The 22,267-nt window shown below is 47.3% G+C and overlaps 1 protein-coding gene across 1 annotated transcript; it reads right to left on the reverse strand.

Moving 5' to 3' along the window:
- Nucleotides 1-4,238: 4,238 nt before the first annotated feature.
- On the reverse strand, nt 4,239-15,006 carry LOC137670180 (T-box-containing protein TBX6L). Its single transcript, XM_068412867.1, has 9 exons — nt 14,991-15,006; nt 10,290-10,434; nt 9,203-9,305; nt 8,592-8,756; nt 8,103-8,249; nt 7,519-7,589; nt 6,262-6,353; nt 5,334-5,526; nt 4,239-4,688 (listed from the first exon to the last, which is right to left on the reverse strand). The coding sequence occupies exons 1-9, from the start codon at nt 15,004-15,006 to the stop codon at nt 4,262-4,264; spliced, it is 1,359 nt and encodes a 452-aa protein (XP_068268968.1). The 3' UTR covers nt 4,239-4,261.
- Nucleotides 15,007-22,267: the final 7,261 nt, after the last annotated feature.

The following is a 22,267-nucleotide window of genomic DNA, read 5'->3' on the forward strand; positions in this document are numbered from 1 at the left end:
AAAAAACCATTTGACATGAAGAAAGTTGTTACTCCTGGAAGGGGGTTTGTGCTTGGATTTGTTTAAGGTGACCCAGTACATACGCTAACCAAGGAGATGCACTGCAGGAGGCTCTGGGGAGGCTCACCAAGGCCCAGACACCCCCACGCTGGGCAGTCAGGTCACCCCAGAAGGAAGCAGCGAGTTGGGCTCAGCCTGGTTGTCCAGCAACAAGGCCATCCAAGTGCCCCAGCCCACCTGGGCACGGAAACGCTGCTCCCCAGGATGTCCCCACACCTCTCCCAGGCAGGGACATCCTGGGCCCCACTGAGGCCCACAGGGAGCGGCAGCCTGTGCCCCACGCCGGGCACTTGAGGACTTGCTGCTGACACCAGCACCGCAGAAGGGGCTGGGGAGGAGTGGTCCCTCCGGGCTCGGCCAGGCCGAGGAAGCCGATCTGATGGCACCAGACAGCGAGTTTGGTTTTCACCAGCTGGGCAAACCTCTCTCCTCCAGCTCCTGGAGGTCAGATAAGCCCTTACTGAAACCAGCTGGTAGCTGGTTCTGCAAAGCCAGAAGGTGACCCAGTGGGTACAAGCGCAGAGGCCACATCCTTGGCCAGGCAAGGGGGACCCTGCAGCCCTACAAGGACTCGCCGTAGCTTTTGCTGTGCTGCAGGGAAGCACCATCACAGGTGCCTCTCCAGAGCCCGTGGCTGCTCACCAGGATGCGGCTGTCTGTGGAAGAACTGCAGTGCTGGCAAGAAAGCATTTTCCTGCCATTCCCATCTGCACTGAAGCAATGTCAGACAAGGCTTAAGGCTGCAAAAGCCAGCAGGAGAAACCAAAATAAATCAGGATCTTTATTTCCCATAGGCAATTTACCTAGATCCCATTTATAGTCCATTTGCCCTCATCCTTATGCAACTCTTCTGCAGCAGAGGAGCAGAAAACACAGAGAAAATAAACAATTTGCTGCAAAGAATTAGTGCAAGAGACTGAGTCACAGCGAGCGCTGCAAGCAGATAACCCGAGGCTCACTGAGCACACGCTGCGCAGACAATGAACGCTGAGATCAACAGCGTGTGTGTCATGCATGTACAAACTGGCCCCAGGTAACATGACTAAAGCGGAGCCACTGGTGTGCTTGAAAGAGATGCACAAAAACCACACTTTAGAGTTTATTTTATTGCTCTTAATGGCCTGCCTTCCGCATGTCTCATTTCCTTTTATTGAAGCTGTCAGAGAGGCATTACATTATCTCACACGCGTGCAAAAACAGCGTTTCAGTGGAGCTCATACAGACTTTTAAATGCCACAGCTGAAGAAAACAAGACACCAGGAACTGCAAAGGGAGGAGGCGGCTGCAGAGTCCAGAGCACACACCTACGGGCAACACTTCCAAAGGCTTCACAAACCAGCCAAGCCGCAGCCTCTAACCAGAGATGGGCGAGCGAGGAAAGCAAAGGTACTTTTCCAATAAGCCGGATGATTCACCAGAGAAGGGCAAGGAGTCCTGTTGCAACAGAAGGCTGATGAGTAATTAATGGCTCGTCCTAGGCACGAGGCTGAGTCTTTCACCTCGATGCAGAGCCGCCTGCCAAACCAGCTCTACTGACAGGCCCGTGGGGCAGGAGCACTGCAAAGCTCTTCTCAAGGTTTGAAACAAAGACCAGTACACCCACATTTGCACAGGGGTTTCCCTGCGCTGCCCAGTTCTCCTCAGTTCCTCATGCTCACCACAGCATGGTTTTCACCCTCATGAGCACCCTGAGACAGAGGGAAATGCAACCCAACTTCAAAGATGAAGGAACAGATCTAATGGAGTAGCCTGTGAGGGGGTGCGTTGCTTACTCTGTCCTTGCAGCGTGGCCCTGGCAGCCATCACGGTGGGGTACCAGGACTGCCTCCGCTGCAGAGACCCTGCAGAAAGTGCCACCCCAGGGTCCCCATGCCTGGGGACAAGGCACCGACCTCCCTAGCCAGCCTTCTCACCTGATTTCCAAGAAGTGTAAAACAATGGTGGCAAAACCAGCTCCTAATGGTCAGATGCAGAATATTTTTCTCACCCACAGAGGACAGCCTTTCACAGCTGAGCTGCCTTCACGCAGCCGGCATTTGGACAGCATGAAATCACAGTGTTCTGGGGTTAAAAACAATCTCCTCCACATTTTTTCCCCAACCAGATTTCTTTTTAGTGAGTCACTCGCACCCACATGCATGTCACGCACAGCAGGTATAAATCGCTGCTGGCCAGGCTGCTACCAGAGGAGAGGCGAAGAGGTTATTATCTACGTATACTGTGGTGGAGCCTGACCTTCACTGAAACGCTGCACATCTCACACCCATCCTGTGAAGCCGAGGGGAAACACTTGGCTGCTCCCTACGTATCATAATAGTGGTACAGAAGCAGTTAACAATATACTATTTAAATAAGGAAGTATCATTGTAGTTGAGTTTGAAAAGTAGCCCTACAAATTTGTGAAAGTCGTTTTAACAATAATAAACAGGGCTCAACACCTCTACGCCACCTATGCACACACAGTGCTGGCCTGGTGCCCCAACAGGCCCACACACAGCCCTTCCCGGTGTACCCTTCCCCTACACACAGCCCTTCCCGGTGTACCCTTCCCCTACACACAGCCCTTCCCAGTGTACCCTTCCCCTACACACAGCCCTTCCCAGTGTACCCTTCCGTTACACACAGCCCTTCCCAGTGTACCCTTCCCCTACACACAGCCCTTCCCGCTGTACCTGCACACCGGCCCCGATGCACCGGCAGCCACAAACCCGCCCAGGTCTGCTCATCGACAACATCTTGCTACACACACGCATGGAGAAAACCATCTGTCATACACACTAGATGACACACCTCGCTGCCTAAATAAACTGCTGTGTGGCCTGTAAAGTGATACAAGAGAACATTCCCTAAACACCCGCTAGGAACACGTCTATCCTCCCTGAGGAGCAAAGAGCCGATCTCAAACAAGACCCCAGTGCCAAGGCCACTCCGCCACTTGGGCAAACAGGGGTGCTTCCCCTGGATGCTTCCCCCTCTAACACAAGACACAAAGCAACTCTCTCTGCGAGGCAGCGTGCAGGCTGCTCCCCGGCAGGACAGCTCCTCCCCGCGCTGGCACCACAGCGGTAAGGGAGGTGAAACCGCTCTGATACCTATACATGGAAGGAGATCCCGACGGACTCCCAAACAGTGGTGAGATGACTTCACGGGGCTCACCAGCCATGCAGCACGCAGCTCAGAGCCTACAGGGCATTAATTAAAGTAGATGCCCGATGAGCAATGCCAGGCTGGTGAGAACTATAGACAAAGCTTGCTCGGAGTGAAGCACAGTAACCACAACTATATATTCTCCAGGGGTGGCAGGCAGTGGAAGAAGGCGGCTCACAGTGAAAAGATTTACTTTCCCTCAAAAGGATGAGGTCGGAGTGACACAGCCAGCCCCACTGTCCATGACCCTCCTTCTGACCACCACAGGCCCTTGGCAGCCCCCAGAGCAGCCCCCACGCTCTGAGAACAACCTCCCTCCACCACCAGCAGAAAGCAGAGTGTGTTTCACTAACCTCGAATCTAGGGGTGACAGGAGAGGAATGGGCATGGGGGACATGCAGACACACAACACAGCCTTGCTGCCTCTTCTCCTGCACGGGACAAACTCTCCCCTGCCTGGGTGACCCACTGCTGCGCTCCACACACACAGGCGTTGCTGTGTTTCACTCTCTTACGCTGCTGGAAGCAAGGCAAGACTCTAGCTTTCGTTTGACTATACTAAGTGAGGAAACTGCTCAAGGGGGCACCGGTATTGCTTGTTTTGCTCGTCTTTGCAATAATTCTCTACAGCTTCCTGGCCACCTGGACAGCTCACTGAAACTCCTCAGCCCCTATATCTCCTCGCACGCAAGTCCTGGGAGGAAAATGCGAGACGCAAACAGCCCGGGACTGAGAGTTCGGCAGCTCTTTAAACACTGCTCTGGCAGCTCCTGTGGTTTCCTACTCCTGCTGGGAAAAAAAACACTGCAGAACACATTGCTTCAGCCAGATTCCCGCTGACATGGCTGGGACAGCCACCAGTTCAGCCATTGCTTGTGAAATACAGTGAAGGTTGTTGTGCAAGGAGACAAGGAAGTAAAGGTGTCCCATGCTACTGCTTGCAGCAATGCCTCTTGCCTAGCGTAGACAAGGCTTCAAGATCAACAGTCCAGAGCAAATATTACCTCATTTACAATTTTCTTTCAGTCTTTTCATTGGGAAGCATCTTCCCCATTCACCAGCAGGCATATGGGAACAGAGGGTACTGGCTCCACTCTGCCATGGTCCCGTGGGCATGTCCTGGAGCCCCCTGGGCATTGTACTCTGTGGAGAAGGCCGAGTAGCTCATTGCCCTGTACTGGCTGTGGGAAGGCACCATCCACTGGCCAAGGCCTTGCTCAGTGCTGTAGGGACTGTACATGGGCGCTCGGGCCCCGGGTTTCCCGACAGAGTCTAGAGCCATGTTCACCACTCCTGTATAGTCCTGGGGAGGAGGCAGAGGCGGGGGGAGCGGAGGCAGGTTGGCGAAGCCCTCTGGGAGCTGTTTGGAGTCGTGCTCGGGCACCGTGGCGAGATCCAAGGGGTGGCACCTTGCCCGGAAATCGTTCAAGGCTGCGGCATCGCGGGTGGGAAGCTGCTGGCTGTCCCCAGCTTCGTGGAACCTGAGCCCCGAGGGCAGGGAGAAGAGCGAGTCAAACCTACCGCAGCGGAAAACCACTGAAAACCCACACAGATCCCCTGGGGAAAGGCAGGGCAAGCTCTTAGCATGCCCTCTTCCTCTTGCCTACTGCTTCATCTTACTGTTAGTGTGGATTTTAGTCCAAGCCTCGCTGTCACTCACACAGAAAAACTAAATGCCAGAGCAGGTAAAGCCCAGACTACTTTAGTTCTGGCTCAGTTCTAGTCTGGGCTCACTATAACTCATGCCTGAATTTGCAATGATAAGGAGAAAAAAAAAAACCATCACTGGAGTCCTGCCGCTCCTCCAACACACTTCCTCCAAAGCGCAGGCAAGCTCTGCGGCACACAGAGCTGGCTGGGAGAGCATTTCAGGACAGGGAACTAGAAAGCATTACTAAGATGTGAGTACACCCAGAATCAGGGGGTTTGAAGTAACGCAGAAAGGCTTTGCTGAGGAGCTATCTCCATGCTAATCTAGCACCCATCACCCAGGTATGCTGTCCAACAGAAAGGCATCCTTCCTTACTCCCGCTGGCTGTTTTTCTTACGAAATACCCGGTACAAGAGAAGGAATCCCATCAATTAAAGGGTGGCTTTGGACATGAGCAGCAGGAGGTGGGACTCACCGATACGTCTGGTAGGACAGCGTAGGCACTTGCTGCTCTCTGGCCAGTCCCTCCCTCTGCTCAGCTGGCACCGGCGATGCTGCAGGGAAGGCATGGCTGCCATTCTGCTCTGAGACCCAGAAGGGGTATCCGCTGCTGACCACGACGGCGTTACTTTCTTCCTTCACATCTACGTTCTCATCTTTCTCAAAATCTGACTCACAGCGGGGAAAAGAAAGAATGGAAAAAAATTAGAAAGGGAAGAGAGAGCCAGAGCTCACAATGGTGTACTGGCAGCTGCATTAATCGCAGGACAGTGGAAGGAAACACACTAATACCTCTTCTGCAGCCCTACTGGCTTAAGGGACTAGCCCTTCCCAGCTGTTTTCTGCCCTTACACTGTGGGGTTTGCTCCTGCCCTGTCCTCTCTCCTTAGCTGTGCTCCTGCCTTGTGCAAGCAGCACCATGAACTGGAGCAAGGAATGAAAAAGCTTAAAAAACAACCTAATAGAAAGAGTAAAGATTTTTTTTTTTATGGTATCAGTTCCCACATCTGCATCACAACCCAGCTGCACAAACAGCTCTGCTGGCACAGCCGCACCGAGGAGAACCAAGAAGAAAGCAACGGGTGATACTGCAAGGTCACATTACTATTGAAGAGAAACGTTATGAAAGCACAGCCTACAATCATATGTGGTCATAAAGCATGGCCTGGCCGGGAGGCTGGTGAGAGAGCTGATGAGCAGTCAGGAGTGATAAGTGACTTGTGAGCAGTCTCCTGTGGATCACTCCCAGAGAGTCAGAGACTCAAAGCCATACACAGCACTCTTCAGGGACTCCACCCAGGCCACTGTCCCCAGAGAGGGGGCTATGTTGCTGTTTCTTTCCCTGCCTGTGGCCCTGGCACTGTCTGGAAATCATTCTCTGGGTTTGTTGTGATCAATATTACCACGTTCCTCAGCACTGGACTCCTTTTCCTCAGGCAGCTTCCTCTTCTGGCCCTTGGCTGGACTAGGTTTCTGGCATTTGGTTCGTCCTTCCCTGCAAAGAAACAAGACATGGGGGTAGCTTGTATCTAAGCTTTTTGCCTAGATAAATACGCAAGGGATGCTGGACAAGCCCTGGAAGACAAAAAAGATGGGATGAACCTCTCTGACATTCGGTGACCTACACCTCTCCTAGCAAAGCACCCTGATGGGCCCTCGGGGAACATGCCCACCATATCCGAATTACAGGGCCAGCCATGCCGCCTGCCATCAGCGTGTGCCTCCAGCAACAGCCCTCACCCCGCAGGGTACCAGGGATAAATCCATACAGGGGTTGCCCGCTTTGTGTTTGTACAAAAGCACAATCAACATGGAAACTCAGCACCGGAGGTTTTGGCACCGAGTTTGTAAGTGTAGTTTGATGTTGGATATACGTACTACGCACAGAGGTACGTGTATAGTAGGGTGGGTCTTCTGCTTGAAAGCAGCTTTTTCCTAAATGGAAAATTAGTCTATGCTTAAGTCAGAAATGATCCTATTAGAAGGAGAAAGAAAATTGATGACATTTTCAAAGTTTAAGTAAAAAAGTTTTGGCCTTTTTCACCAGGAAATGAGATTTTTTTTCAGGCATAAAATAACACAAAACAGAATCTCAGATATTTTCATAACATTTTCTGCTTGGAAAAAGCCATTTTTTCCTTCTCTAATGCCAATCTATGATTGCATTTAAGCTTTTTTTTTTTTTCATCCACTGGCTGCCCTCAGACCAGACAGAAGATCTGGCTGGTATTGGCATCCATCTTCCTTCTTGCAGACAAAATCTCCTGTTGGAAGAGATGCTTTTCCACAAACAGGGAAAGGTGATGAGGGAGCCTCCAAATGCAGAATCAAGCTGATCTCAAAGAGACACAATGATCTCCTGCAGACTCCTGTTATCCCTGCCATTCACATGTCAGACTCCAGTCTAGCTCCAGCTTGCAAGGGAATACAGGTCTCAAATTTGTCACACCTTCCACATTTCAGTAGGAAATCCTGTATCTCCTCCCACTCCCCAAGTCTCTTGGGAGGAGGCTGCACAAGGGGACATCATTCCCAGATAGAGGCGAATGCAGTGTGCACAACACAGCAGGCTCTGCTGAGCTAGCTGGTATAGTTCTGCTCAGTGGCCTAAAATTCACAAGTGAACTCCAGTTGTAATTATGATGAAAAAAACAGTTTACCTTCGAGTGTTCTTCCCATGCTCGCGGAAACCTTTAGCAAATGGATTGTTGTCAATCTTGAGCTTTGTAATCTTCAAATAAAAGGAACAAGACTGAGTATCATGGTGACTGGTTGGGTTCTGGACTGGTTCAAGACCTTCACCTCAGTATTTATCACAAGAGCTTGTCTGAGGGCTTTGGGCATGCCCTTGGACACAGTGTCTGAGCTCTCCCAGCAGCTAATTATTGATTAGGAAGTGACATACAGAGAGAAGTGACTTTGCCAGGGTCAGCAGGAATTTGGGTGGGTTTCATCTGACTAGAGAAACACACAGTGTCAGTATCTATATCTGGACTTTTGCCCATACTTTTTACTGCATTTAGGGTTCCGTTAATCACTGACAGCACACTTAATACAATTAAAGTGCATGATTAATCTCATTCCAGAGCAGATGTTTTCCATAGGAACCACAATGTGCCTATTTCTTCCCACTGTCTACCACAGGCGCCCAGGGTGAGTAGCCTGAAAGGAGACACCTTCATCTACAAGATTTCTAAAGACAGTACTTCGCAACGTGTCCACGAGCAGTACTTGCACACTCTACCTGCTCATTCTGGTAGGCAGTAACAGAAGTGAAGACAGTTTCAGGGAAGCTGAAGACTTGGAAGATGCTCCAGCGGACACTGAAGAGGTCATCTGCCTGCACAATGTGGAAGCGAGGCTTGTAACGGTGCATGGAGTGGAGGATGATCTGGCACAGAGACAGTCAAAGGAGAAAGTTTCCATGTGAACCACTGCTGATACACTGTGCAAAGTCTCCTGTGGAGACTCCCAGGACACCCACTTCAAACCGGGGATGCCTGCCTGGGACTGATGTCTCCCACCACGCCTCTATAGTGACAGTACAGACTAAAGCCTTCCCTAGCAGGTAGTTAAGAGGGCACAAGGGCTGGGCTGAGGAAGGAAGAAAGGGCACTTGCATATGTTTTAAATTCCACACGATCTGATTTCTCACAAATCTCACTTATTTCCTGTAACATCCATCTGCAATGAATTCCAAGAGAGCACAGCACAAAGGCCAGCTACAACCTACGTGCCCATGTTGATCCAGAGTGTTGTTGGTGAGCTTCAGTTTTTGGAAGGAGACGGGTTCTTTCATCCAGTGGCTGCCAGGAGCTGGGGAATCTGGGTGGACATAGGTGCGGCAAGGGAGCTGGGGCTCTGCCTTTCCAGCAACTTCCCACTGATCTTTATTCCACTGTAAAGGGAAAGACAGAAAGCTGGAGCTTAAAAAAAAAACCCCTACTTTCATTACAGGAAAGCCCCAGCACCTTTGCTTCACTGTCAGTTTAGTGGACTCCTCTGAAGCACAAGTAGCAGATTCTCTTATGAGCCATGATCATGTTACCAAAACAGCTCCAAGTTTAAGCCTCATTTTTCCCTCCTTTCTCCCAACAGCTGTCAGAGAAGTCTGACGTTAATCATGATTAAAACTGCACCGCTTACAATGAAAATTAGTTACCTTTCCAGCTGCTCCCCAAGCAAAACTGACAAATAGCTCCAGAGAGGCATAAAATCCACCAATTACTTCTGAACTTTGTCCAAAGACAATTTATTTATCAGCCTGGCCAGTGAAGCATAAAGATTAATCTACTTCAAACAAAGATGGAAGACAGCATAACTTCTATTATTTAAAGTACTTACCTTGTACCTGAAGTTGTCCATCGGCACAAAATCTACCAGCATGAGGTACTTGGCATATGGGATTAAGCCAGAGACTTTGATTTTGCATTGTGGAAACATTCGTCTGAAGGAGAAACGAAATACACAGTAAAGAATTTCTCTGTAAAGCGGATATTGTCCAACGATCAAGCAGCACGTCATGTTTACTCACTATTGTGCAAAGTTCTGGTAGCAGTATCTCTACAGGCCAGCTACTGAATATTTTTTTATCTTACTGATGTACTGTCTAGTCCTACGGGTTTAGGTGGAATAGGCACTAACAGGGCAGCAGCCACTGAAGGCCTGACATTGTTATTGCTTTTGTTCTTCTGATTCCTGTAATGCAACAGTGGGAAACTTAAAAGAAAATATTTGGAATTTGCACGCAGTCCCTCGCCTTCTGCAGCTATCACAGACCTGCAGGATAGATCAGAGCACTTTCTAGTGTGGGTAGAAAATGTGCTCTCATCTAAGAGCACATCTAGCTTTCCGTTCCAGTACTCCCTGCCACCACTTTCATCTTCTGACTCTACAAAAAAGCCTTGACACCTACCTCCCTATCCAAAGGGATTATTTCAGCTCAGAGCAGCTTTGACATAATACGTTACAATTTCATACTCTTTCACTGCAAGCTTCACAATGCATGACTCATTTAAACTTCAGAGTAGGCTGCATGCACAGATCCTTGCTATTCTACACCATGTTCTTGTCTGCAAATGCAGACTCAAACCCAGGTATTTACTGCTCGACTGCTGCTGTCTGTACCGAGGCAAAGGAAGCCCAGGGCACTTTCCAGATCAACCCCACAGCGACAGGAAGAACATCAGTGTTAAGTGTGAGATAAGAGTACAGAAGTTTTCTCAGCACACCACCCCACAGTGACCTTTTGCACTTCACAGTTTGGAGTTCTACAATGTTCTGAGAGCGCAGTTCTTCTGCCAGGGGCACGGAGATGTGCACATTTGGCTACAAAACTAGTTTATGGGCCACCATTCAAAAAATGAGCACTCGGAGATTTTGACAACAGCTTGGAGGGGTGCGCTGTGGGCAGCTGTCCTGCTCCCCTCACCTGCCAGATTTGGTGATGATCATCTCAGTTCCTATCTGATGGAACTTCATCCAGAGATCCCTGTCCTCAAGGGTGACCACAATGGAGCTCTGCGGGTAGGGCTCCAGGCTGGGGGAAGGAAGGGCCTCACACGGCGCTTTCACGTCTACCAGGAGAGAGAGAAAACGGTCACTTCAGAGGGGCAGGAGGGGAACCGGCATGAAGCAGCCTCTCCTGCTTGGGGACAGAGCCCCGAGATGGAGCACCCACATCGGCCCTCCCAGTACCCTCCAGTGCCAGCTCCCTCCAGCACAGGGAGCTACTGAATTTCACATGATGCTGTAGCAGACGGGGTCTGTACATCTGTCCGTCACTCCTCCCGTCTGGCCATGTCTCAGCCCCAAACCACCACGCAGCGCTGGTTCAGCTCAGGGAGCTGAATGCTGTGATTTCACCCACAAAGGTCCCAGGTGCTGCTGAGAACTAGAGAGTCTGTGCCACAATAAACCTCTTAAACAAAATCCATTCTTTTTCTTCAAAGGCTTTTTGTTACTTAGTCAGCACAGAGGCTTTTCCAACAGGTTTGGTTTTAGCTGATAAATTCTTTTGTAAAGATTTGTGTGTTGTACAAACTCAACCTGACTTCCTTTGTTCCAAAAGTCGTACTGGCAGGTAGCCACAATCCACTTTCATTCCTGTTCTGGTATGATCAGGGTTACACAGAACACTTTATCAAGAGAATAAAATGAAAGCTGAAAGGATTGGAAGGATTTTAAGTGTACCTGTGCGTAATGGGAGAAAATGACAGATAGGTGGTAGCAGAGGTGAAAAATCTCTCCAGAGGACAAAAAAGGGACAGACAGGAGACCCAAATGTAAGTGGAGGGAAGAAAGGGAGGTGACAGAGCCAGACCATGGGATATTCTGAGAAGAGGACGGCTGGTCTGAACCGGACTTGGAGATGGAGACCACCAAGGAGCCTGTGACAGCGGTGGAAGGTGCCTCTTCCGTAACACACCACGGCACGCGAGAGGAGCTGCCTGCAACGTGCCTGTGCTTCCTATTACAGGCAGAGGATTAACTACGGTCCTGTGCAAGGGGAAAGGGAAACTAGTCTGGAGAAATGGGCTTTGGTGTCGATGGTACCCACCTCCTCTGTAAAGCTGTCTGGAATAAAGACCTCCTACAGGAGCTCTTAACTATATTGTAACACACGTACTATTGCTGCTGCTACACTGAAAGCCCAGGAAAAAAAACCCAAACAGTTTAACTTTAGGTCAAAACGTGACCTGGTATAGCTACTGGTGGACTGATTTCATAGCCAGAAAGGCTTTCCAAATGCTGCCCTGCACTCTGAACCAGGTATTGATGAGCCTGCTCGCCTCGGGGTCACCCAGGGCAGCAGGGCTGCCCCCAGTCCAGGCAGGCCACTGCTGCGGGGTGAGGCACCACTGCCCACGCACGGCTCCTTGTTTAAACAGGAGGTTTTTCTGCCTCTCGGCCTGATCAGATCTTGTTCAGAGCATATCAGAAATAAGGGAATTTTCACCTTGCTACAGCTTTCCTGAGTAAAGTCTTCAAAAGAATAAGCATGAAAAGTAGACAACTATTTCCAGAGAAATTCGCTTTATTCAGATAGCGACATCTTGCCACAAAAACAACCCAGTGTGAGTCTAAGGGGTTCTTCCCACAGTATTAGGAGGTAAAAAACATTTGAACGTAATTCTGTCAGTTTGTAAAGGTCTTCAGGAATTTAAAAAAAAAAATCCTCTGCCCTTTTTTCTGCTTTGATCCAACATTAATGAACTGGCTAAGAAGTGACACCTAGTTTGCTCACTAAGATTAGCCTGTTAACATCTTCTTACTAAAGCTTCCCCCATATCCTCTTGCAAAGACATGAAAGCTGCCATGAGACGATACATTCTGTAGCTCAGTGCAGCACATGTATCAAAAGGAGTTACAATAAAATGGGGCTGATTTCCCACAGGAGTCATCCAGTCACAAATACACGCAAACAGATTTTGATTAGCTAGACAGATGCTCGCTCCCTTCCCAAATGAATTTTACAATTAACATTTTTGTAAGCAAATCCCAATGCTATTAAATGAGACTACAACAAGGCAGATCTCAGGAGTCCTTACTGAGGGGAGACTTGCAATGAAATCAAGAGGAACTGAAGTGAAAGGAGTTCAATACTGAATTAAAAATTAAAGGCAGATGTTATAACCTGTTTTTTACCAAAGTGAGTCCACAACACACCTGTATGAGCGAGATGCTACAGGAGACGGGGAAAGAGAGCTGCGCACACAATAAACATCTCAGCGAAGGTTCTGAAAGGTAGTTAATGTCTTTCACCCTGCAGGTTTTGTGTGCACAGTGTGAGGCTGAAAAACAGGACGTTAACGGTTTGCAGGGGATCTGGACCCCAGCAACGGCATGAGCTCGCTAATGGACCCACACAGCTGACGACAGTCATGTGCGATTGGCTTCAGGGGGATTCTGCAGTGGTGGATCCATGTGTAGGATCCACTCTGGATTTTCTCTGCAGAGCCAAAGGCTGGCTTACAAGGCACTTCAAATTCACTCCTCGTTTGTGACCATGTAACTAAAGCCTAGAGTCACGCACACATCTCCCCCCAGAGATGCCTGCATGTGGGAACTACAGCACGGAGAGGTTTGTGGCAGGGTGTCCACGCACTGAACTGGACTTGTTAAAGCTGCACTTCTACAGTTTCCTCTTCTGTGGAACTTAGTTTTTATTTTAAGTATTATTTGAAAGAGATTCAAACATTTTCCAAGAGTTTTAGTTCTAAACTATTTTAAAAGTATTATCATCATCGTAGTGGTAACACCACATACGGCACATTTCAAAACATATTCTTTATGCCAAGAGAAAGTCAAAAAGGAAAACAGCTGCTATGATACAGGAACTAAAAATTAAGAGATCTTCAATCTATTCCATACTTGATTTTAAAGTCCTTATACAAATACGAGCAGCTTGTTCTTCAGTTTCTTTATCTAGAATAGGCCATACATGTATTTTTCCTCTCTTGGAGACAGAAAGGAGAGAAAGAGAAATGAGAGTCAATTCAGTAATGCTTGCAGGGGAACTAAGATCTTTGGCTAGAAGATGCTGGAGTACAATCCACTCACCTAAAGCAGTCCCTCAATTAATTGTCAATTACTGAAACAACGTTATTATGTCAGAAAATTTGTTGCAGCCTTCCCAAAATGTATGGGATAGGGTTTGCAATACTGGGAAAACTCCAACAAGGCAAAAGGTACGCTTTTTACCTTCACTAAAATCAGTTATTATTATATTTGTTGCTGTTATCTTCTGAGTGAAGAAGTCCAACACTAACAGCTATTCAGTGTCCACAGGGAAGAAAAGCACATCAATATATAAAGCCATCTGAGAAACTAATCTTGCCAACAGCCAAAAAAAACCCTTGTGTTCTCTGATCTTATAAATGTGAGTAGAAACACCCCAACCCTCTGCAGGGAAGCTCATTTCTCAGAACCACAAAGCTTTTTGCAATAACAAAAGTATGGTGTTTCTACAAATGCAATGGCTTCACCTCTCAAATGCACCCAGCCATCACCCAGAATACTTCTGCTGTGTGGGTTCATACACCAGAAACAACTTAATACGAAAATGAGTTGACTTCTGCAATAGTGGGAATCTTTAACATGATAAAATACCATCATACAGTTTATTTTTTTTTTGTTGTTGCTCTTTTGCTTTTCAACTCAAAATTCTCTTGAAGTGGTAGAAACTGGTACGAATCACATCAACACAGTACGGACTGCTTTATAAAACCCCAAAACAACAGTGAAGGTGGAAATTATCTGAGCCATTGCACATGTATTTTGCTTATGAATGAAACAACACCTTGCGGAGGCAGAGAAAGGAAGCTGAGAATACAGAGCCCCCTCTAACGTGCACATACGAACTGCATACCTAAACGGGGTAAACAGTTTTTTCCTTCTGATGTAGAGTAAACCCCAAGACTAAATTTGGGTTTCAGTTATACTGACAAATGCAGCGCCTCTGGACTGGCCCTTAGTTTCCCAATGCGTATCTGTCATTGTGCCCAACCTGATCACACCCCACGCATTAAAGGATAACAGCATGTTATGAGATGGACTAATGGAGAAAAATATAAATAAAACCCTAAGGAAACCACAAAAATCCTGTGTTTGGGCATGAACCTGGTAGAGATGGGGTATGCCTGCTTGGGGTTTATACTTTCAAAGGGCAGAGAAAAGCCAAAAGAAAAAAAACCTGATCGTTTGTACCAGAACTATTATTAGCAATATAACAAATATTTCCAAACCTTCTGTGGCCTTCACAACCTGAAGGAACTCAGGGTACTCTGCAGACAATACACAAACACCACCTCTAGCCTTCAGTGAACGATCCCACTGCACAAGGCGATACAGATAAGGGAGTTTTGGGCACAACTGTGAGTAAGCCTTTGCTACCTTACAAAAGATCTTCCAAGGCTCACAAAGAACACTCAAAAGCACAATTTCTCACCTATTCCTACAAAAAAAAAAAAAACAAACCACTTTAGAAATCCTCTCCAGCCACACATACACTACTATAAATGCTGGTAACCCTTCAGGAGCGCTTGTTCTCTTTCTAAAATGAATATACGCTCTTGGCATAAGCCTAGGATCTTTCCGCTCAACAAGGAAAATGAGGGAGTCCTTCACTTACCTGGTAAAGCTTGCATTTTTCCATGTACTGTGGAGTCTAGGAGCTTGCACGGCCGGAAGAGCCACCAGAGCTCTTACAAGAGGAGCCAAAAGAGTCCAGTTCAAAAGCAGGTCTGATTTCCTGAAGCAAGCAAAAGCCCTTCCTTCTGAGATCCAGTGTCAAGAGTGGCCGGGGTGAGGATGGGACTCCGAGCACAGCTAGCCAAGGTGAGTTCCTGTTTTATGGAGGCTAATGAGCAGGGAGGAGCTTCTCGCCAGGGCTGTCCCCTTGTAAACCTTTGATGTCCGAAGGGACAAAGAGAGGAAGGATCTGCAGCAATGGCTGGGGCTAAGGGAAGAAAATCAAAGAGAATTAACATGGCTTTGACATACAGGAAACCCTACAGGGGAAATGCACCTTGATTTACTGCTAACGCACTTTTAAACAACTAGAGACAAGACCAAAAACATCAGCTGAGGACTTACCTACAAAATAAAAAAAATCCCTTAAACAGCAAGCAGGAAAAATTTCCCTCTGGCTATTCCATGGATTTGATGTAATTTTCATCTCCAGAGCACAGAATCATTTTCCTCTTGATTTCTGGTATCAGAATCAGGACTGTATTGAGCTTGTTCCTTCCCAAGTGGGTGATTAACAGTCTGTGGTAAAGTTTGCTCTTGCAACCGGGATGCTGCAGCATCGCATTCCTTCACCAACAGATGTCTTCTCCGCTAACAAAAATGCATCTGATGATAGAACTTTTCTTACCTACCCAGTCTCTGCATTCACAGCCCTTAACAGCACAGTTAAATTTCCTGCTGCGCTGTTTTTCTACGGCAGGGTCCTCATCGCTGCACATCTGTCCTGAAGCTCAGGCCTGAGGCTGCTCTACCTGCAGGATCTTTTCAGCTGAGCTTCAGGACTGAAAGTCACAATTGTTCAACGACACAGCCACGCTGGAGTATCACTTCATTGGCACCTCCCAGGGCCAGTGCTAGTGATCCAAGAGCCTCATGGTGGATCAGGCCCTGGTTTTAGGCCTTGCTCAAGGCACTGCTCTTACTGAACTGCAGGCTGAGCAGAAACTGAAGGATTTGAGCATTTTCCCTTAATTAGTTTATTCTGCAAGTGTGACCATTAGCTTTTGTCCTTCCAAGCACTTACAAGTGCTAAGAGACAGCAATCAAGTCTCATGCTTCAGGGCACAAACCAGCCACTACACCTCCGTGAAGAAGGGAGTCCTACACGTTCAGGTACAGAAATGGCTATACTAACATTTACAGGTCAAAGATGTTCAAAAAGAGGAGGTCAAAAGCAGGGTATCAGTCTCAATGAGCCAGTGTTGCGTCCTGCACAGCAAATTTAGAAGCTCTGTTCATTTCAGAGAGCATTACTATAATGCTGCAGCTGATTCATGGTCTAGTTTTGCTCCCAATAAAATAAACATGTATTTATTTTGTCAGTCATGTTCTTGGGACATGGATTTTTAGTCTGACATGCAAAACATATTCTGAATTTATTTAATCAGTTCCTATAACCAAACAACATCCCTTTAGTTCTGCTTTTACTGCCTTTCGGAGCAGGCAATGAGAGGACATGCAAAGAGGACAAAGGAGCTTAACCAGAGGAGGGACAGGCTCTTTTTCAACAGCATATTGAATTTCAGGCATCCTAGTACTAGGCAGGGAGAGAAAGGACAGTGCTTAGTGTGGCAAGGAGGAACGTTTAAAAGAAAGGCGTAGGAGAGGTTGAGAAGTCCTGAGGAGGATTTTGTAGCAGGAGATGGTCCATTGGATCCTGGCACCTTTGAAGGACCACATCCCACCTTCCTGACACCCCTTTAAAACTACTGGATAATACAGAAGACCACAGGCTCTTCTCCTTCAGTTAACTTGGGGACACCCAGAGCTGGGGAGTCTCAGTACCACTGAGGAGAGGACTAGCATATGGCGGAACAACATCAACTTGCAGTTCAACTGGAGATTATTTATTACATATGTGGAAAAATAAATCAGAAAGGAAAAGATCAGCTGAAAATGGTATCAAGGTCAAATCTCCCCTGCTTGTACTTGCACAGCCACTACCAGACACAAGCAAAACAGGATGCAGAAATGCTTTTCTGCTCTGCTACACAAGGAAAGCCAGCATCAAATCTGCCCCCCTTCCACGTCCTGCTTTTCTAATGCTAGTATTTTAATTGTAGAAAGTGGAAAAGACAACTATAATCAGAACCTGAAACGGAAAAATAGAACAAAAATTGGGTCAGATTCAAGCTAGCAGCAAGATGGATCAACATCCCACACAGTTAGAAACTGCACAACAGCAGCCGCAGCACCGGGAATTTCAGACTCTTCACCTGACAGGAGCGTGGGATGTGTATCATGACTTACTGCTTCTTCCACGAAAGGGTAGGAGATGGTCTCCCGCTGCCACTTCATTTGCACACTGCGCATCAGCACGTCTAGGGAACACACATTTGTTACAAGTACTCAAATCCTTTTGGCTTTTCCCAGCTGATTGATGGGGAAGGCGGAGTCATTAATTACCCATGACTAGTTAACAACTAGCTTTCTCCCAGCCATTCTAGTTGTACTGGAAAGGTTTTAAAAGTGAAAAAAAGAGTGAATTTGTTACTATTGCTGGGAAGCGTGGCTAACAGGAGCAACCCCCAGGAAATTCATCACTAGCAAAGGGGGAATTTAGCACATTACCCTCTTGTCTGTCTGTCCATGGAGTGCCCTCAGGCAGTTCGCTAAGTCAGAGGTGAATGTGCTGGTGTCTAACAATTCACTGGCAAATTGGAGGCTGGGGGGGGCGTGGAAAGGGATGGAAGGGATAGTGGATCTGACACGTGTAAGTCAGTGGCATACATAGCTCTGCTCCAAGCTCGTTCACAGCAGCAGGTACAAATCCTGCCTTGCTGTGCCCTAACAGCAGGTTCTCAGCTATGCTGAAGGGGACGAGGTAGGGCAGTGCAGAAGGGACGGGATGTGTGATGACAAAAGCAGAGACCAAGAGCTTTTGCTTTGCATCTCTTTGAGGATGTGATTAGAAAGAAACATTCCCCTCTGGGGTTTGTAGTAAGGCAAATGTTTTCTGGCACTTCTCCCCCTTAAGTGAAGGTTTAACCCTTAACACTCAACAGGACCCTGGAGGGAACTGGTCTGCACACATACTCTCCCCCATTCCTACCTTCTGAACCAGGAGCTCTCTGAGATGAGGTGATCATCTTGCCATCTCTGGCTGGTGTCTGGGGCTCTCAGACTGCAGGAGAACAGATAATGTGTGTCAGCTAGCAGGAGGCTTCGGCGAGCAGGACCCAAGTCTGCCAGTGGCTGTGCAGGATGCACCACCACCTCTGTCCAGGCAGAACTTCCAGGAGAGCATTCTGCCCTAAGAGCAAGCTCAGGTGTGAGGCATAAAGTTACTGCCTAAGAGACTGCTGAAATGCAACAGAATAATCTTTTGAAAGAACCAGTCTTGGATTATTGCTCACGTGTATTGGTGCAGTAGCCAGTAATCCAGCCCCCGCAGGCTGCCCTCTGGGCACACAGTTCTGAGAAAGCGTTGTTATATCAGCTTTAATAAAACTGGGCTTAAGTGAAGCAGAGTTGTCTGCCTCAGTTTGCAGAAGTGAGAAAAAATACCGTGAAGTACAAACTGCATTTAAGAGCTACTCCCCTGAGACATGAGGATAGCCCTACTGCCGTTTACATGTGAGTCATGCAGCAGATTCCCACCTGGCACACGGAGGCCACAGTCCCAGAGCGTCTTGGCAACTCTTTATGAAGGATACTCTGCCATCTGCACGGGATGAATACTGAAATGTGGAAAGACAGAGTGTCATTAACAGGACCCAAAACAAAATAAACAGATAGCCCTACACTGATAACTACTTATTTTCATACTTAATTAAAAATATGAAGCAGCCTCAGGCTCTCCAGACAGCTTCACAATACACGAACCTGTCTCCTCCATACAGGCTCTGCTCGCTGCGGAGCAAACAGGGCCTGGCTATGGGGAAAAGCCATGTTTTTCCAGAGAAAAAGCCTGATGAAACTATTGCTCCTACGGCTGTGCCAGCCTCGAAGCATGTGACTCCTTGGCCTTGTTAGTGACCGACAGCTCACAAAGGAAAAAGGAAATACCAGTGCACCTCCTCAGAGAGCAGTGAGGTGACCGAGTGAACGGAGCGGGGTCGGTCAGGACAGAGCGGCTGCGCGCTGGCAGCATGGGCACAGCCTGAATTTTGGCAGCTTTATGAGCAAGTCTCTGCAGGCAGGTACAGGAATGGTAAAAGCCTGCAAAGTGTTTTGAGATCCTCTGAAGAAGTAGTACATATAATTTCCTATCATGTGGTAGCATAAGGAACAGTTCCTACCCGGTTCCTTAAGGCAGCTCACATAGCACAGTATCTTATTCTCATGGTGGGAAATGGCACCTCTTCCCCAATTTTTAAAGTTGGGTTTGATTGCCTTTTCCTGGGAAAAGTTGTCTGTTATCTTCAGGCATGTCACATGTGTGTTGCCATGCAGACGTTCCTACCCTGGGACCCATGCAAGGGGCCCTGCAGAAGGCAGACCTCTGTAGGGCTGAAAACCCCATGCTGAGCCCCAAATTGTATCACCCCCAAATCTTCCCTGTGCTCTCAAAAAGCAAAAATCACATTTGGCAAAAGAAAACAGTTGGTTGGAGAGGGCCTGTTGGTAACATCTCGACGCTAATTTACAACAGGCTCCCTGGACAGAGGCGCAGTGTGGCGTGGGGACCGACCACATGCCTGCGCCCACCCTGACTCAGGGGTCACAGCAGCGACAGGGTCTGTTTTGGAAGGGAACGTGTGAAAGTGGCTCATGTGAATGAAAAGTTGTACATTATAAGTTTTAACACGAGGCTTTTTCTCTTGCGGGTTTGTGGATTGAGGTATCTGGCCACAAAGCTGTGCTCCCGAACTAAAAGAGGATGCTCTCTCCTGTCTCCCCTTTATCCTATCCTCCCTCCCCAGCCCTCCTGGAATATGCACCCTTCTCCCAGCAGTTAGTTAGCATTGAGACAAGAAGGGAAATACTTAGCAGCCACTTAACACTGAAGGCTGAGTTTGGCCTCAAAGGCTACAGTCCAGAGTCAAATGCAAAATATTTCTGTCTAGAGCCCTTTCAAGTGTTCACAGATTCCTGATGTTAGGTGCACTGTTTTCCTGTCAGCCCATTGTGTTTCCCAGACACAGCTCAGCACTCTGTCCCACTCAAATCCACAAAAAAATACATACTGAAAGGACTTGACAGCAGCAAGAAGAGCTTTCCAACACAGCACAGGAAAGGGCCACCACGCGCACGGTGAAGCGCTGCCCTTCCTCTCCTGCTGGGGGGAAGGCTCTCTTCTGGGGACACAGCAACTCTGCCAGAACCCACTGGTCTCCATCAGGAGCCATAAAGGATCAGCCTTAGAAAACAGGCAGCAAATACCTCTGGCTTAACATGCATACAGAAATAGTTTTATAACTATCCACATGCGCACACACTCATAGGCAAAGAGAACCATCATGCGGAGCTTAAAAATTGCTGGCAGTTTACTTAACCCTGAACTGAGACCAGAAAAAAATCCTGAGCAGAATGGATTTTGCTGAACAGAAGCCCAGCTGACAATGCTTCAGCAATCTCTGCTAAAAAAGCTGACGTTTTCAGGAAAAAGCAGCAGCTCAAACCCAGAAGCTTTTACCTAAACTTTTTGGGCTTGCAAGAGGGCAGATACCCAGTCATGCTACTTCAGTTTCTGCACAAGATGAGTTTTGTTGGTGCTCAAGCATTTGTAAAGCCATGAAATCAACAGGTAAAAAGCCAGACTTCAATCGTGCAAGTCAGTTTGCAAGTTACTTTGTTTCGCCAAGACAGATTTACTCTATCAGTTTCATAAGTTTCCATATACTGTTCATCACAGTAAGGTTCTAATCAAAACAGGAAATCAATAGACAGTATAATTCCCAATCAAAGGAACTATCTGCAAAGAGCAAATGAAAATTGTTAAGATTGAAAGGGTTTGGAATTTAAAAATAAACCGTTGTGAGCTCTACAGAGCTGAGAAGAGCTCAGTTCCTCCAACATCACTACTGACTCCAAAGAACTTTTCGAGGAAGATAATTAAACATTACCAGAACGCATGAGAGGGGAGCAATTAAACCATCTGCAGTGCATTTTGATTCAGAGCATTTTACAAGAAATCGCTTCATTTTACCAAGATGTTCTTACTGCATATTTATTTTCCTTTTACAGTAGTATTTATCATTTCTTTAAAAAAGAACTCTCAAAAATTATATAGCCACAGGATATGTACATCTCACAGGAAGAAGGGAACTGAACCCACAGGATATCTAACTAGCCTGTAGAGTCTGAGCTGAGCTGTTTATAGGATCTCCCATAAAATCAAAATGAACGCCCAGATAGATTCCTTCAGTACATCTCGCAAGACAGCTTTTGAAAGCTGATACAGAGCATTATGATGGGATGTACATAATCTGTAGGAAAGTTTGAAGTCAGTAACAAAGAGCTGGAAATATGTATTCCTTTTAAGCAGAAAGTCTTTGGATAAACCCTGAGCTGTACTTCTTCTCACTCAACTTCTTCATCACCTTGTAGCAAAATGATACTGGGGTCCACAGCAACAATATTCAGGTAAGAATCCTTCAACATCACCGATAACAGAGAAAAGCACCTCTCAGATTTCACGGGTTTCTCAAATCAGCAGTGGGATGAGGCTGTCATAAATGTACATAAATTCACATAATCACAGCTACCACATTTTCCTGCAATCCCTGATCTGTCTAGATTTTTTTCCTCTATTCTCCTCATATAGGCAAATTCCTCATGCTCATTCTTTGTCGCAGCCGTGGGCCAGGGTACAAACTCCAGGCAGGATCACAGACCCACGGCTCCCTCCCCCTACCCCGCGGACTGTGAAATGTTTATGACCTGGCTCTTATGGCTCTAGAGGTGCTGAATGGCCTTTTCCCCCCTCCAAGTCTCAGCTCCTGATGGGCAGCTACAGACCAACTTTTAGCCGGTTTGGTCCGTAGTTGTGGATTTTATTGCCCAGTTTGTCTCTTCAGCTCACGTTTGTAAGCTCCAGAGCAGATTTTTCCCTGGGTAGCACTCTGCAGCTCAAAGAACAATTCTTGTTTTTATTACATCCTTAGTGATTAAAGGGATATTTAAACCACACAGTGCTCCCTGCTGTGAATATAAAAGCCTAGCATCATTTTGGATAGATGTGGTTAAAAAAATAAATTAAAAATTAGCCCTACT

This window comes from Nyctibius grandis, chromosome 14 (assembly GCF_013368605.1).
Source record: "Nyctibius grandis isolate bNycGra1 chromosome 14, bNycGra1.pri, whole genome shotgun sequence".
In the NCBI taxonomy this organism is placed as follows: domain Eukaryota; kingdom Metazoa; phylum Chordata; class Aves; order Nyctibiiformes; family Nyctibiidae; genus Nyctibius; species Nyctibius grandis.